We start from the raw sequence: 15,236 nt of genomic DNA, 5'->3' as shown, positions 1-15,236 counted from the left end.
GTATTCTCTCTCGTCATTCTTCTGTCCGAAACGTATCAGCTCACATTTTGCTGCGTTGATTTTCATCTGCCATGAGCCCACCCATTGCACCACTCTGCTTAGATCCTTCTGAAATCTGTTACTATCTTCTTTACTGTTTCCTTCACTTTCAAGTTTGGAGCCCTGTGAAAATTTTTACTCTGTGTCCTGTACCCTCCAGTCCAAGTGTTATGATCTCGATAGAGACTGTGACTTTTAAAAAGAAATTTGAATTTCCAGTGATTAACTAAAAGAACATGCAACAATATTTCATGTTTTCAAGGAAAGAAAAACTTTTACTGTCTCTGGCTGGGGTCGCCTCGTAAACACTTACACCTGAAACCCAAGTTCCAAGCTGTACCCATTCTACTTGGATTTTCAAGCATCTTACAGTTTCATAACTGTCCATTCAACTCAGCTGAAACCAAACCAATGTGTGTCTCAACTCTCAAGGATTTACTGTGTTCTTTTTCCTTTTGCAGATTAACTTCTGAGATGAGGGTTTCCTTGGTGATTCTCCCACGAGCATCCAGCCCTACCCTACTTCATCCTCATGAATTTGGATTTGCCCAGCCTGAGCACGGGCCTCACTCACATCCTTGCATATTGTCTTCAAATCAGAAACACCCCTGGTTCCTGATGGAGCTCTGCTACTTATTCAGGATGCTGGCAGATTCTCTCTCTGCTTTTCTAAGCTGTTGAGGACACAGACCGACCCCCAGACTAACATTTACAGCAGGAATAGGGTGAACATCTCAACCCATCTCCAATATCACGTGACATACGAGGTTTTTCTTCAGAAAGAAATGGAAATTACTTATCTTTAAATTTAACCCACTCCTTTGAACTGAAAAGTATATGGATACTTTGAAACTGTCTCTTGGCTACCAATGGCCTTCAGCTGTCTCTGATGTGGGGAAATGACATTAACAATATGAGCCCTCACAGACAGACCATCTTCTCAAGAGATAGTTAACGAGGCCTCCATTGTTTAACTTTTAACACCTCACATTGTGGCTTCACTGACATAACATGGGGCCTCGCTTTGATCTGGAATTATCCCAGGTCTGTCTACCATTCCTTCAGACCAGTTTTGCTTTCATTTATCCTACATTTAAAAACTATAATTTCTAAATCAATGATGATCGTTTAATATTAATATTACATTATATTACTGACACAAGTCAGTGATTTTTTTTAATCAAAACAGCAGAAACCCTGGTGCTGCTCGCTGGGAACTGCTATGTAAAACTCACTTCATTCCAAAGAAAACACTATTCACCACAGCTCTGTTTACTATCACTTAGTTAACTTTTTATCAATGCTACTGCTGCTGTTTTGACCCCACGTGTATGAACTGTGTCAGAGCCGCTCTCTTCCATGGTTCAGAACTCCTGGACACAGAACAGAAGGCTCCTTTACAACTGTGTTTAGAGTTAGGAAGAATAACGGTGAATGCTGCAAATATGCTGTCAAATCAGAGATTTGTGTAAAATTGTGACCTGTTCCTGACTGAAAGTGAAACGGCAGGTTTAAGTTTCCAGTCTAAAAATGACCATGTTAAGTATTCTGTAAATGACTAGTCATAAATGAAAAATGTCTTAATGTGTATGTGACAGTCCTCTGTCTATCATTTTAACGCAGTTGCTAACCCTAACAAAGCCGAAAGGCCTGAAAGGTTGACTCTTTCTCCCTCCACTGATGTTGCCTGAGCAGCTGAGTATTTCAAACATTTTCTGTTAGATTCTTGAGAAATGAGTTTGCTAAAGAAACAACCCTAACCACCCCGACCGCCACTCCACATCAAAAATAAAATTAGCTTGTTAAACAAAGACCGACAACTCCCCCCCCGCCCGCCTACCCGCACCTCCTCCCCCCGCGCGCCCCCCCCCCCCCCCCCCCACAACCCTCCCCAACCAATATAAAATTAGTTTTGTTTTAGAAACAAAATTTCTGTGCAGGTTTTTCATTCCTGGTGTGTGGGCATTGGCAGCAAGTCTATTAAACATATTGCCCATCCCCAATTAGTCTCCTTGAAGCACGATCTAGTAAAGGTGCTCCCACAAGGCCGTGAAGTAAAATCCTGAGTTCCACCATTTTCACTCAGCAATTAAGGAGCAGTGATAATATGCCCAAGGGAGGATGGTGTATGACTTAGGTGGAAAGATGAGGATAAGGGTGTCCCCCAGTATCTGCTACCTTCCTTCTTCTATGTGGCGGAAATATGAGGGTTTGGACGTTCCATAACAATTCCGGTTGTGTTGCTGATGTATAAAATCCTTCGTCTTCACCCTGTCCCAACTCCCTCTCTTCATGTATGGACACAGACCAGGTAACAGGTTCCCCTCCCATGCACTTGCTGGCTGTATCAATTGAATTAATAATACTATATGGTTGGCGCCAATCATTATCGGAGCTCGGAATATGATTTTGTATTCAACAACGTCACGGTTCAATGGCGCTGCAGTTACCCAGCATTCACCGAGAGGCAGAATATGCTCTATCTTCACTGCGGGAGATCATCGCGCAGGCGCGGCGCCAGGCTGTGGCCGGATCATGCACAGTTGCGGTGCTGGGAGGAGAGTCGTGGTCGGGTCGGATCAGGGAGGAGAGCAGAAGAAGGGTCGACCCAGCGGGCAGGTGAAGGCTAATGGAACCGGCAACCGGGTGGGACGCCTTCAGAAATATACACTGCAGGCCTCAAACCACCAAAAAGAATTTTCCGATCCCGCGTTTGCTCCGATTTGGCGACGGCATGCGCGGCCGCCATATTTATAGGAACAGGGTAGCAATGCGCATGTCGGTCCGCCATATTTATCGGGGGCAATGAGCAGCAGTGCGCATGCGGCACCGCCATCTCTATAGGGGGCAAGGGGCAGCAGCTGTGACCACAGTTGGAGCAATTAAAATTGGGAATTGTCAGCAATCCGGAATTAGAGAAATTGAAGATATCTGGGGGAGAGGGGCCTGTGAGACTGGAGGAGATTACAAAGGAATGGATGAGAGTTTCAGCAGCATTTGTACTGAGACTGGGGTGGTGTCAGGCGATGTCACTGAGGTGGAAATAGGCGGTCTTGGTGATGATGTGGATATGTGGTTGGAAGCTCATCTTGGGGTGAAATATTTCACCATGGTTGTGAACAGTCTGGTTCAGTCTCAGACAGTTGTCAGGGAGAGGGATGGAGTCGGTGTCTGGGGAGTGGCGTTTGTTGCGGGACTGAAGACAATGTCTTTAGTCTTCTCGATATTTAAATGTAGGAAATTTCTGTTAGAACCATAGAACCATGGAAAAGTTACAGCACAGAAGGAGGCCATTCGGCCCATCTGGCCCATGCCAGCCCAAGGACACCCAGGTGCCCTTTCTAATCCCACCTTCCTGCACCTGGCCCATAGCCCTGCAGCTTACAGCACTTAAGGTGCAGATCCAGGTACTTTTTAAAAGAGTTTATAAAGTTTCTGCCTCTACCACCAATTTGGGCAGCGAATTCCAGACACCCACTACCCTCTGCGTAAAAAAGTTCTTCTCCATGTCCCCCTACACCTTCTGCCACTTATCTTGAATCTATGTCCCCTGGTTCTAGAATTCTCCTTCAAGGGAAACAATTTTATCCTGTCCACTCTATCTATTCCCCTCATAATTTTGTACACCTTAATCAAGTCACCTCTCAGCCTTCTTTGTTCTAAGGAAAATAACCCCAACCTATCCAATCTCTCCTCGTAGCTACACTTTTCTAACCCTGGCAACATTCTTGTAAACCTCCTCTGCACTCTCTCCAGAGCTATTACGTCCTTCCTGTAATGTGGTGACCAGAGCGGCACACAATACTCCAGTTGTGGCCTCACCAGTGTTTTATACAATTCCAACATCCTATCCTTACTTTTATATTCTATACCTCTGCCAATGAAGGAGAGCATTCCATGTACCTTCTTTACAACCTTGTCGACTTGAACTGCTGCCTTCATGGACCTGTGTACTTGTACGCCAAGATCTCTCACTTCATCTACCCCTCTTAGTATATTCCCATTTATTTTGTAATCCCTCTGACTGTTTGACCTCCCTAAATGGATGACCTCACACTTCTCTATGTTAAAATCCATCTGCCACTTTACCACCCACTCCACCAACCTATCTATATTGTTTTGGAGATTATGGCTATCCTCTACACGATCCACTACTTGGCCAATCTTTGTGTCATCTGAAAATTTCCCAATTGTGCCCCCCACTACCGGATGTCAGACAAGCCAGGACAGTGTGTGACTTGAAAGGGAACTTGGAGGTGATGGTGTTCTCATGCACCTGATACCCTAGATCTTCTGGAGTGTGGAGGTTGAGGGTTTGGAAGATTCTGTCAAAGTTCTGGTTGAGTTGTAGAGATATAAAATCCCCCTGCATTACCGGGTGCCTCCATCACCTCTCTCATTCTCTCTCTCTTACCCTCTTCCCATAGAGTCCAGAGTCTTGTGTACACCCAGACCAGGTGGCAGGTTCCCTTCCCTGAAGGACATTAGTGAACCAGTTGGGTTTTTATGACAATCCAGCAGTTTTCATGGTCACCTTTTCCTAATGTCGGTCCCACAAATTCCCAGATTCATTCAGCTCAATTTCACAACCTGCCTTTGTATTTTTGTGGGTTCTCTCTCACTCTCGTTTTAAATCAATTTCACAGGGCATTAGAAGGGGAGGATTTGCTGTGGGGAGACTGAAACCAAACATCACATCAGGATCTGATGGAGTCGCCCAATTTATCATAACCTGAATATCATCGGATTTTGAACATGGAGGGAAAAAGCACTGTTCACAGTTGGGAGAAACCGTACATGTGTTCTATGTGTGGACAAGGATTCAGCCGATCATCTGGTCTGTCAAAACACAAGCGCAGTCACAACGGGGAGAAACCATGGAAATGTGGGGACTGTGGGAAGGGATTCACATGTCCATCTGAGCTGGAAATTCATCAGCGCAGTCACACTGGGGAAAGGCCATTCACCTGCTCTGAGTGTGGCAAGGGATTCGCTCAGTCATCCCACCTGCTCAAACACCAGCTAAGTCACACAGACGAGAGACCTTTCAAATGTGCAGACTGCGTAAAGTGCTTTAAAAGTTCCGGGGAACTGATATCCCATCAACGTGTTCACACTGACGAGAGACTGTTCAGGTGCTCTCAGTGCAGAACTGGGTTCAGGCGATCCTCTGACTTCACTAAACATCAGCGCAGTCACACTGGGGAGAGACCTTTCACCTGCTCCGAGTGTGGGAAGGGATTCACTCAGTCATCCAGCCTTCTGACACACCAGCGAGTTCACACAGGAAAGAGATCTTTCAAATTCCCAGACTGCGGGAAGTGCTGTAAAAGTTCCAGGAACCTAATTACACATCAACGCGTTCACACCGATGAAAGACCATTCAGGTGCTCTCAGTGTGGGACTGGGTTCAGGCGATCATCTGAACTCACTGTCCAACAGTGAATTCACATTGGGGAGAGGCCGTTCACCTGCTCTGTGGGAAAGGATTCACTCAGTCATCCAACCTACACAGACATCAGCAAGTTCACAAGTCACTACAGTAATGGGATTTTGCTGTCAGTCACATCGAAAACTGAACCATATTCATTGGGGTCTGTTTCTGCTGAAGTTGGTAAGCTCCAGGCCAGATATAGTGGTTCATATTTTGGATAGAAGTCAAATAAATCAACTTTGTGTTAAATACAGCGTGTTGAATCTTTTTACTATTTATAACGCAAGTTAGTTCCTTTTGCAGGTCTCTCCATCTCCCCTATCTCCTCCATCCTCACCTCCAACAACAAGTATGTAGATCTCTTGCAGCTTCTTTGTCACTGAGATTGAGACAATCTGATCAGCTCCCTCTGCTGCTTCCCTCCCTTCCATGAGCCCACCAGGACAAACTGTCTCTCAAGTTCCTTCTTGTCTGAGCCCTGAACCCAGATCTTTCTTTAGTTTCTCTCACATCTCCCCTCATGACCTCCCAGTGCTCATCTTGTTCATGAGACCCACCTCCTGCTCCATCGACCCTATTCCCACTAAACTGCTGATCACTCAACTTCCCCATGTTCACTGATATTGTTCACAGTTCTCTCTCTTCACGTACTGTTGATCTTTCCTTCAAATCTGCCATCATCACCCCCTCCTCAAAAATCAAACCATCATCTTTCGGAATCAATCACATCATGCTTGCAAACTATTGTCCCATCTTCAACCTCCCTCTCCTCTCCAAACTCCTTGAACACGTTGTCACCTCCCAAATCCGTGCCCGGCTTTCCCAGAACTCCCTGTTTGAATTCCTCCAGTCAGGTTCCTCCCCTGCCACAGTACTGAAACAGCTCTGATTAAAGCCAAAAATGACATCCTATGTGACTGTGACAAAGGGAAACTATCCCCTCTCGACCTTTCTGCAGCTTTTGACAGGATTGACCACACCATTCTGCTCCAACACCTCTCCACTGTCGTCCAGCTGGGTGGAGCTGCTCTCTCCTGGTTCATTCTTCTCTATCTAATCATAGCCAGAGAATCACTTGTAATGACTTCCCTTCCAACTCCCACAGTTACCTCTGGTGTCCCCAAAAGATCCAGCCTTGGCCTCCTCTTATTTCTCATCAACATGCTCCCCACAACGACATCATCTGAAAACACAGTGTCAGTTATCACATGTACACTGTCAGTGCCCAGCTCTACCTCACCACTACCTCTCTCCACTTCTCCACTTTTGTTAAATTATCAGACTGTTTGTCCGATATCCAGTGGTGGATGTGCAGAAATTTCCTCCAATTAAATATTGGAAAGACTGAAGCCATTATTTTTATTCCCGAGATACCAAATCCATTCCTCTCCCTGGCAACTGTCTGTGACTAAACCAGACTTTTTGCAAATGTGACTTGACCCCGAGATGAGATTCCGACTCGGGTGTCTGTGCCCCGGTGATTTTCCAGTCACACTGATGATTTAAATATTTCCCCACAGACAGAAGAGACAAACATTTCTCCTTCCATAATCAGAGGCTGATCATATGTGAATTCAGTGATTCTATAAGATCTTGTCGAGATTTTTGGTTTTATTTTCCCATCTGAAAATCCTCTCCCTCTAATCCCCTGTAAACAGAGTTGACAAAAGCCAACACTGTCAGTACAGGATAGAAATTCAGAACAGACAATTCTAGTTTCTATGGAATATTCTTTCTCCTTTCATTCCCCCAAATCTATAAATCCCTGGCCCACACACTTCTCCCCTTCTCTGCTCATTGTTCCAGATTCAGTGCCCGGTATCCAACTAATTCTTTTCCCCTCTACAGATTCTCTCTCTTCCTGTCCTTAAAGTGGTGACTCAGGCTGTGGGTCAATCCCACTCCTTCACTCTAATTCTACCAAATAATTCAATGCAAAACAACAAATCATCTTTAATTACTTGATTCGTCATTTGGATGTTTGAAAAGAATCATGTTTTCCCAACTGTGGAGAATAGAAAGTCCAGTGATTAATTCAGAGCTTCCTTCTCCCCAGGTCCGTTCCAACAAGCTGTCTTTATCCGAATAACATTGATACAGACTCACTCACTCAGTAAGTGATCAGATCTCACTGAACTATGACACAAGCTGTGTCTATCTGAGTTACATTGATACAGACTCACTCAGTAAGTGATCAGATATCACTGAACTATGAAACAAGCTGTGTCTATCTGAGTTACATTGATACAGACTCACTCACTCAGTAAATGATCAGATCTCACTGAACTATGAAACAAGCTGTGTCTATCTGAGTTACATTGATACAGACTCACTCACTCAGTAAGTAATCAGATCTCACTGAACTATGACACAAACTGTGTCTATCTGAGTTACGTTGATACAGACTCAGTAAGTGATCAGGTCTTATGGAATTACATAAAAAAATGCAACAACTTATATTTATATCGAGCTTCTAACGTAATACATTGTCCCAAGACGTTTCACAGGGGCATATGGACATATTAGGTCAGATGACCAACTGCTTGGTCAAAGAGGTCAGTTATATGGAGTGTTTGAAAGGAGGAAAGTGAATTAGAAAGGTGGAGAGGTTCAGGGAGGAAATTGCACAGCTTGGGGTCCAGGCAGCTGAAGGCACGGCCACAAATGGTGAAGTGATTAAAATCGGGGATGAAGGACATCCGGTAATGGTGCTCCATGTATGTGGGCCCCATAGCCCAGGCTCAAAGCCCAAATCTGAACTTTGGGACATAGTTTGACCATCCCGGGTTTCAGAGAAAAACACAGCAGGTCAAACATCATTGGAAAGTGAGAAATGAATGGTCACTGTTTCAGGTGGGACTCCTTCAGAATGAACACTTCCCACCACCAGCACCAACCCCCCCTCCCCCATCCCCCTCCCTGTGAACTGAACATTCCTTCACCCACTCATCCACCCATTGCCCATCCACCAACGGCTCCCAGCCTGGACTGACATTCAGCATGAACCCAGTGAGAGGGCGAGCTGGCCCACGAATGTCAGAATGGACAAGAGCTGGAAGTGGTCCCAATCAATACATTTTATGTGTCGTTGTTAAAAACAGGAAACTTAATATTTTGTCAAACCCCCATGTGCACACCCTTGGTGAATTACAATTTCTCGCCCAGTCCTTTCCTCTGGCTTCAACATGGTGCATCCTGTGTGGGTTCAGCAGAGGTAGAGACAGGCTGCTCGGCAGATGGGGGCAGTGTCAGGAGGTGGGACAGTGTGTCAGAAGATGGGGGCAGCTTTTTGGGAGACTGGACATGTATACTGTACACATTTATCTTCATAATTCACAACACTATTCCTGATGTTCATGAGCTGTCTCACTTTCTTTCCCATTAATTCCATTTGTTGATCTATCAGTAACGGACTTGCTGCCATCTCTAACAAAACTGTTTTCACCACTAAGGTATTTAATAGTCTTCATGACATCATTGCACTGGGACTGGATGACATCATAAGAGTCCATTGTTTCTTAATGATCCACATCAATAACAAGAGGAAATATTAATAAACCTGAGCACATTATCTAGGCTGACACTCCAGGGTGACATTGAGGGACTGCTGCACTGTCAGAGACAGCATCCTTCAGATGGAACTTGTGGAGGCTCTGGTCACAGTCTTCCAATCCTCCTTATATAGTAGTGGTGTCAAAGCACTGACAGATTGTAAATGGTACACCCCTGTTCAAAAACACAGCAATTCCAGGACAATCAGCTTCACATCAGTGGTGGGAATGGGCAGAGCTAAGAAGCCAGGAAAAAATCAATTGGCACTTGGAAATGTATGGATTATTATTTCCAGCATTTTCTGTTTTTAATATCGATACTTCCCTGGATCCCTCGGTGAAAAGAGGCTCTCTGGGAGGCATAGGGAGCTCGGACTTGTCCATGAGAGTAAGGAAAGGTAAGAGAACTAAAATCATCTAGAGTTAGAAAGGAGAAAAGATCCAAAAATGGAACAGTCAGTAACAGGACATCAATTAATCTCCTCTTACCCTGGAGAAATCAAGGACTCAAACTGTGCGTTTGAAACAAAGCTGATTTACTTAACAGGCATCAAGATATGAAACTCCAGCCCAGTTACAGAGATTATTAACATCAGTAGAAATAAACCCCAACTGTCACAATGAACATGATTCAGTTCTGGATGTGATTAACAGTGACAGTAACAGGAGAATCAATCACATTAAGGGGAGCAGCGGTTAAATAGAAATTATTTCCACTTGTTAGGCAGTCTAGGAATAGGTGAAAGAGTCTAAAAGTTAGAAGTAGAACATTCAGGAGTGTAATTACATAGGATACATGACACAGAAACAAGCCATTCGGCCCAGCCAGTCCATGCTGGGGTTTAAGCTTCCAAAGAACTCTCTCCCAACTTTCCTCATCTCAACCTATCATCATAACCACCTGTTCTTGTCTCCCTCTTGTGCTTGTCCAGCTTCCATTTAAACAATATTAGATGTCATTCCACGATTGGATAACACTTACTAAACAATCTCGATGGTGCTAAGAATTACATGAACAACCAATTTAAGATGATCAGTCAGGCTCACTTATACGTGCTAGAAGCTGCATAAATTGACACACAGGGCCCAGTCCTTTGCAAAAAAAAAAACACATTGCTTTTTGCCCTTTCTCACCTAAACAAAAGCTATACAATTCACTTCAACCACTCCCAGTGGTAGCGAGTCCCACTTTCTCACCACTCTATGGGTGAAGAAGTTTGTTTTGAATTCCCTACTGGATTTCTTGGTGACTATCTTATATTGATGGTCTCTGCTTATGGTCCTCCCCACAAGAGGAAACGTTCTCTCTGCATCCACTCCATCAAAACCTTTCATCATTTTAAAGACCTCGATTAACCTCAGCCTTATTTTCTCAAGAGAAAAGAGACCAAGTCTGTCAATCCTTTCCTGATATGTTTACCTGCACATCTCTGGTATCATCATTATAAATCTGCTCTGGGCCCTATCCAGTGATTCGATATCTTTTTCTACATGGCGACCACAACTGTCCTCTTCATTATGACTGGTAAGATTTAGGTTCAGGAGTCACAGATTACCCAAAAAGAAGGTTGAGTTCAGAAGTGATTTGAAAGTAGTTTATTGAGAAGTAACAGTTTAAATTTGATATATAAGCTAAATAGACAGGAAAACACACAACCTGTGACAGGTGAGAATGGTTTACCGGTCCGGAGGACAAATTGATGGATGACGCAGAGTGAGTGCTGGTCTCTGTAGCTGGTGGTGTCAGTCTCCTCTGAACGGTTAACTGGTGTGAGCCAGAGTGTGGGTGTTGGGCTGAAGCCAGTGTGGATCACGTCCATATCTCTGTGCTCTCGAGAGCCTGTTTTAACCTTTACACAGACAGTTGCTTTACGTATGGGTCATGAGATCGAATCGTATCAGGGTTAGGAATGTGTTGTTTCACGGTCTGTGCTAGAGACATGTCCTTGGCAGAGATAACAGGCCTGCCCTGTGTTTGTCAGCCAGCAAGTTGCTATAGAAGCTTTCTTCATAACAAAGAGAGAGGATGAGCTTTTTTTATTTTACATGAATTACTGAAAATTTTATCAGGTTATTAGACAGTGATTTCTTACAGTCCGTTACTTGGATTGAACTTGTCTCCATTCCCGTGCCGAGGGGATTTCTGTACCAGGCGGGAGGGGTAACATTTGGGAACTTTCGATTCTCCCCCAATTCCCATTTCCCTTCTTTCCTGTGGATAATGGAGGTGTCGCTGTGAGTAATGTGCAAGTCAGTAAGAATTGTCAGCAAGGATTAATCAGCACTTTCTAATTGGAGATGTTACTCAGTGGAACCTCTCAGACACTGAATTGTAGAGTTCGTACCAAAGATCAATTTAGGATTGAAGTAAAAGTTCAGAATTTTGTTGTAAACTAATTTCTGATGAGAGTTCCTGAATTATGGGGAAAGATCAGAGACAGCGGTTCTTAAAGGGACACTGCAGCCCCGAGAACACAACCAGCTATAGATCCAGAATATTAAATTCCAGCCCAGTTACAGGGATTATTAACATCAGCAGAAACAAACCCAATTGTCAGAATGAACGTGGATCAGTCCTGGATGTGATTAACAGCAGCAACAACAGAATCCAACTCATTCAGTCACTTATGAACTCGCTGGTGTCTCAGCAGGTAGGATAATTGAGTGAATCCCTTCTCACACTCGGAGCAGGTGAACGGCCTCTCCCCAGTGTGAACTCGCTGGTGTGCTTTGAGCTGGGCTGAAGATCTGAATCTCTTTCCACAGGAAGTACAGCTGAACGGTTTCTCTCCAGTGTGAATTCGCTGGTGCTTCAGCAGCTCAGAGGACCCAGTGAATCCTTTCCCACACTCGGAGCAGGTGAACGGTCTCTCCCCAGTGTGAACCCGCTGGTGTCTCAGCAGGCAGGCTGACTGAGTGAATCCCTTCCCACATTCAGAGCAGGTGAATGGTCCCTCCCCAGTGTGAACTCGCTGGTGTCTCAACAGGGCAGATAACTGAGTAAATCCCTTCCCACACTCAGAGCAGGTGAATGGTCTCTGCCCATTGTGAACTCGCTGGTGTGTCAGTAGGTTGGATGACTGAGTGAATCCCTTCCCACACTCGGAGCAGGTGAATGGTCTCTCTCCAGTGTGAACTCGCTGGTGTACTTTGAGGTGGAATGAAGACCTGAATTGCTTTTCACAGGAAGTACAGCTGAACGGCCTCTCCTCAGTGTGAATTTGCTGGTGTCTCAGCAGGACAGAGGACTCAGTGAATCCTTTCCCACATTCAGGGCAGGTGAATGGCCTCTTCTCAGTGTGAACTCGCTGATGTCTCAACAGGTAGGCTGACTGAGTGAATCCCTTCCCACACTCGGAGCAAGTAAATGGTCTCTCTCCAGTGTGAATTCGCTGGTGTGCTTTGAGCTGGGCTGAAGATCTGAATCTCTTCCCACAGGAAGTACAGCTGAACGGCCTCTCCTCAGTGTGAACTCGCTGGTGCTTCAGCAGGTTAGAGGAGGCAGTGAATCCTTTCCCACATACAGGGCAGGTGAATGGCCTCTCTCCAGTGTGAAGTCGCTGGTGTCTCAGCAGGCTGGCTGACTGAGTGAATCCCTTCCCACACTCAGAGCAGGTGAATGGTCTCTCTCTGGTGTGAACTTGCTGGTGTCACAGTAGGCCGGCTAACTGCGTGAATCCCTTCCCACATTCGACACAGGTGAACGGTCTCACCCTAGTGTGACTGTGTCGATGAATTTCCAGTTGGGATGGGTAATTGAATTCTTTCCCACAGTCCTCACATTTCCATGGTTTCTCCATGGTGCATGTGACCCTCTCTTTCTCCAGGTTTGATGATCAATTGAAGCCTCGTCCAGAGAATGCGTGTACAGTTTCTCCCCGCTGTGAATGGTGTGATTTGGTTTTTTTTCAGGCTCTGTAACTGGTAAAAGCTCTTTCCTCAGGCAGTTCACAGGAACACTCTTACTCGGGTGTGGCTGTGTCTCGGTGCTTTTCCAGTCACCCTGATGTTTCAAATCTTTTCCCACAGACAGAAGATAAATATTTCTTCTAGATTCAAAGTCTGATGAATTGAGTGACTCTGTCAGATCTTGATGCGATGTTTGGTTTCAACTTCCCGTCTGCAAATTCTCCCCTTCTAATTCTCTGTAAGAGGAGCTAACAAAGGTCATCACTGTCAGTGCAGGATAGAAATTCAGAACACACAATTACAGTTTCTATGGATCATTATTTCCCTTCTTCTTCCCCCAAAGCTGCAAATCCCCATCCCACACACTCTCCCTCCTCCCTGTGCTGAAATACAAACAGAGTTTTGGACAATTATTTCTGTGTCTTTTGAACAAATTTGTCCAACTGTAGATAACAATCTGCTTGGTCATTCACTTCAGTCATTACTCGTGACAAAACATTAATCTGAAACCCCCTGACCGACTATACAGAATAGCAGACGTTAACCTTATGTCCAAAACTTACTGTGTGGAGATTTAATGAGTGATCATGAAGGTGGTTTCTCCAAACCTCCCAGGGTTTCCTTCCTTCTCTCCCTCTCTAACTGAGTTAAACCTGTGGAGGTCAGGTCATTGAGTGTATTGAAGACCGTGATAGATAGGTTCTTGATTGGTAAGGGAATCAAAGGTTACGGGGAGAAGGCGGGAGAATGGGGTTGAGAAACTTATCAGCCATGATTGAATGGCGGAGCAGACTCGATGAGCCGAATGGTCTAATTTCTGCTTCTATGTCTTATGGTCTTATTATGGTCTTATCAGTCTCATGGCCCATTCTGGTTCCTGCTTCTCTTCCTGATGACTAATTAACTCCATTTAAACACTGAGAAGACTGAAGGCACTGTTTTCAGTCCCTGCTCCAATCTCCATTCCCAGATACCAACTCCATCCCTCACCTTGGGAACAGTCTGAGATTAAACCTGTCTGTTCACAACCTCAGTGTGACATTCGATCTCGAGATGATCTTCTGACCTCATATCTGTGCCATCACTAAGATCACCTGTTGGCACCCGACCTCACCCTGTCTCAGTGCATCTGCTGCTGAAATCCTCATCGCTGCCATTGTTACCTCCAGACTTGGCTAATGCCACACACTCCTGGCTGGTCGCCCACATTCTATCTTCTGTAAACTTGACACCATTCAAACCTCTGCTGTCCATGCCTTAACTTGGAGCAAGATCCGTTTCCCTCACACCCCTCTACTTCCCGACCTGCCTTGGCTCCCGGTCAAGCAACAATTTGATTTTAACATTCTCATCCTTGTTTTCAAATCCTTCTATGGCCTTGCCCCCCCCCACCACCCCTCACCCACCTCTCTAATCTCCTCAGCCCCACAACCCTCCAAGATACCTACATGGCTCTTATTCTGGACACTTGTACATTCCCTATTTTAATCGGTCCACTACTGGAGACCTTGCCTTCAGTTCCCATGTCTCAAAAGCTCTGAAATTCTCTCCTGACACCTCTCTCTCTGTCTACCTCAATTTCCTCCTTTACGACGGTTGAGTATTAATAAAAAAGACATTCTGCCAAAACATTTTATCTTGTACTCATCAGGACTGACGCACAAATACCAAATTTCAAAGATTTATCAGTTGGGCTCATAATGTGGCTCACTTACCCTTGCTAGAAGCTATAGATATTCATACACAGGGATCTGTTCTCTGCAGGCAGAAGGAACAAGTCCAGGCATGGGTTATTTTCTTGAATTAAACAAAGGCATGGGGGTTGATATCTCCTTGTAGCATTCTCCATGGGAAGGACCCATCACAGCTGACTGGCCAGCCAATCAGCACCCTTTTCTCATGCTGTATAAATTGTTGTTCCCTTTGAAATTTGACATTCTTGCATCTGTCCTGAGTGCAAAACAAAATGCTTCCACAGCTTGTCTCTTTTTTCAGTAATTCTCAAGTTCTGTACAACCAAGCAACTGTTTAACACTACTTAAAGCTCTTTGCCCAAGCTTTTGGTCACCTGTCCTAATATCTCCTGATATGTCTAGATGTCACACTTTGTTTTATAATTTCCCTGTGAAGCTCACTGGGATGATTTATGATGTTAATAGAAGTTGTTGTTGTTTCTGACTGTTACCCTGATCTCCTGTTTTACAACAACCCATTGATTTCACACCAAACTCTATTTCTGATTTATTGTCCCTCCTGCGGGTCATTCATCCAGGTCTGCAGCCTCTGTAAAGATGGCGCCCACG

General features: G+C 44.9%; 5 protein-coding genes across 5 annotated transcripts in view; 3 read left to right on the top strand and 2 right to left on the bottom strand.

The window, feature by feature from the left end:
* The window catches only part of LOC144697525 (uncharacterized), a 248,637-nt gene that overhangs the window by 9,328 nt on the left and 224,073 nt on the right, over positions 1 to 15,236 (top strand). The gene's annotated exons all lie outside the window — the stretch shown is intronic.
* LOC144697471 (uncharacterized) overlaps positions 1 to 15,236 on the top strand; it is a 346,752-nt gene that overhangs the window by 132,988 nt on the left and 198,528 nt on the right. The gene's annotated exons all lie outside the window — the stretch shown is intronic.
* Positions 1 to 15,236, top strand: part of LOC144697557 (uncharacterized) — a 280,480-nt gene that overhangs the window by 123,798 nt on the left and 141,446 nt on the right. The gene's annotated exons all lie outside the window — the stretch shown is intronic.
* Positions 1 to 15,236, bottom strand: part of LOC144697540 (uncharacterized) — a 176,963-nt gene that overhangs the window by 60,252 nt on the left and 101,475 nt on the right. The gene's annotated exons all lie outside the window — the stretch shown is intronic.
* The window catches only part of LOC144697980 (uncharacterized), a 71,237-nt gene continuing 67,646 nt past the window's right edge, over positions 11,646 to 15,236 (bottom strand). The window contains exon 4 of the mRNA XM_078569931.1: positions 11,646 to 12,648. Coding sequence (XP_078426057.1) covers positions 11,646 to 12,648 — 1,003 coding nt within the window. The remainder of the gene's footprint in view (positions 12,649 to 15,236) is intronic.

Source organism: Cetorhinus maximus, chromosome 23 (genome assembly GCF_964194155.1).
Source record: "Cetorhinus maximus chromosome 23, sCetMax3.hap1.1, whole genome shotgun sequence".
NCBI lineage: Eukaryota > Metazoa > Chordata > Chondrichthyes > Lamniformes > Cetorhinidae > Cetorhinus > Cetorhinus maximus.
Note: the sequence above shows the minus strand (reverse complement) of the source record. Positions and strands in the feature narration are given on the sequence as shown.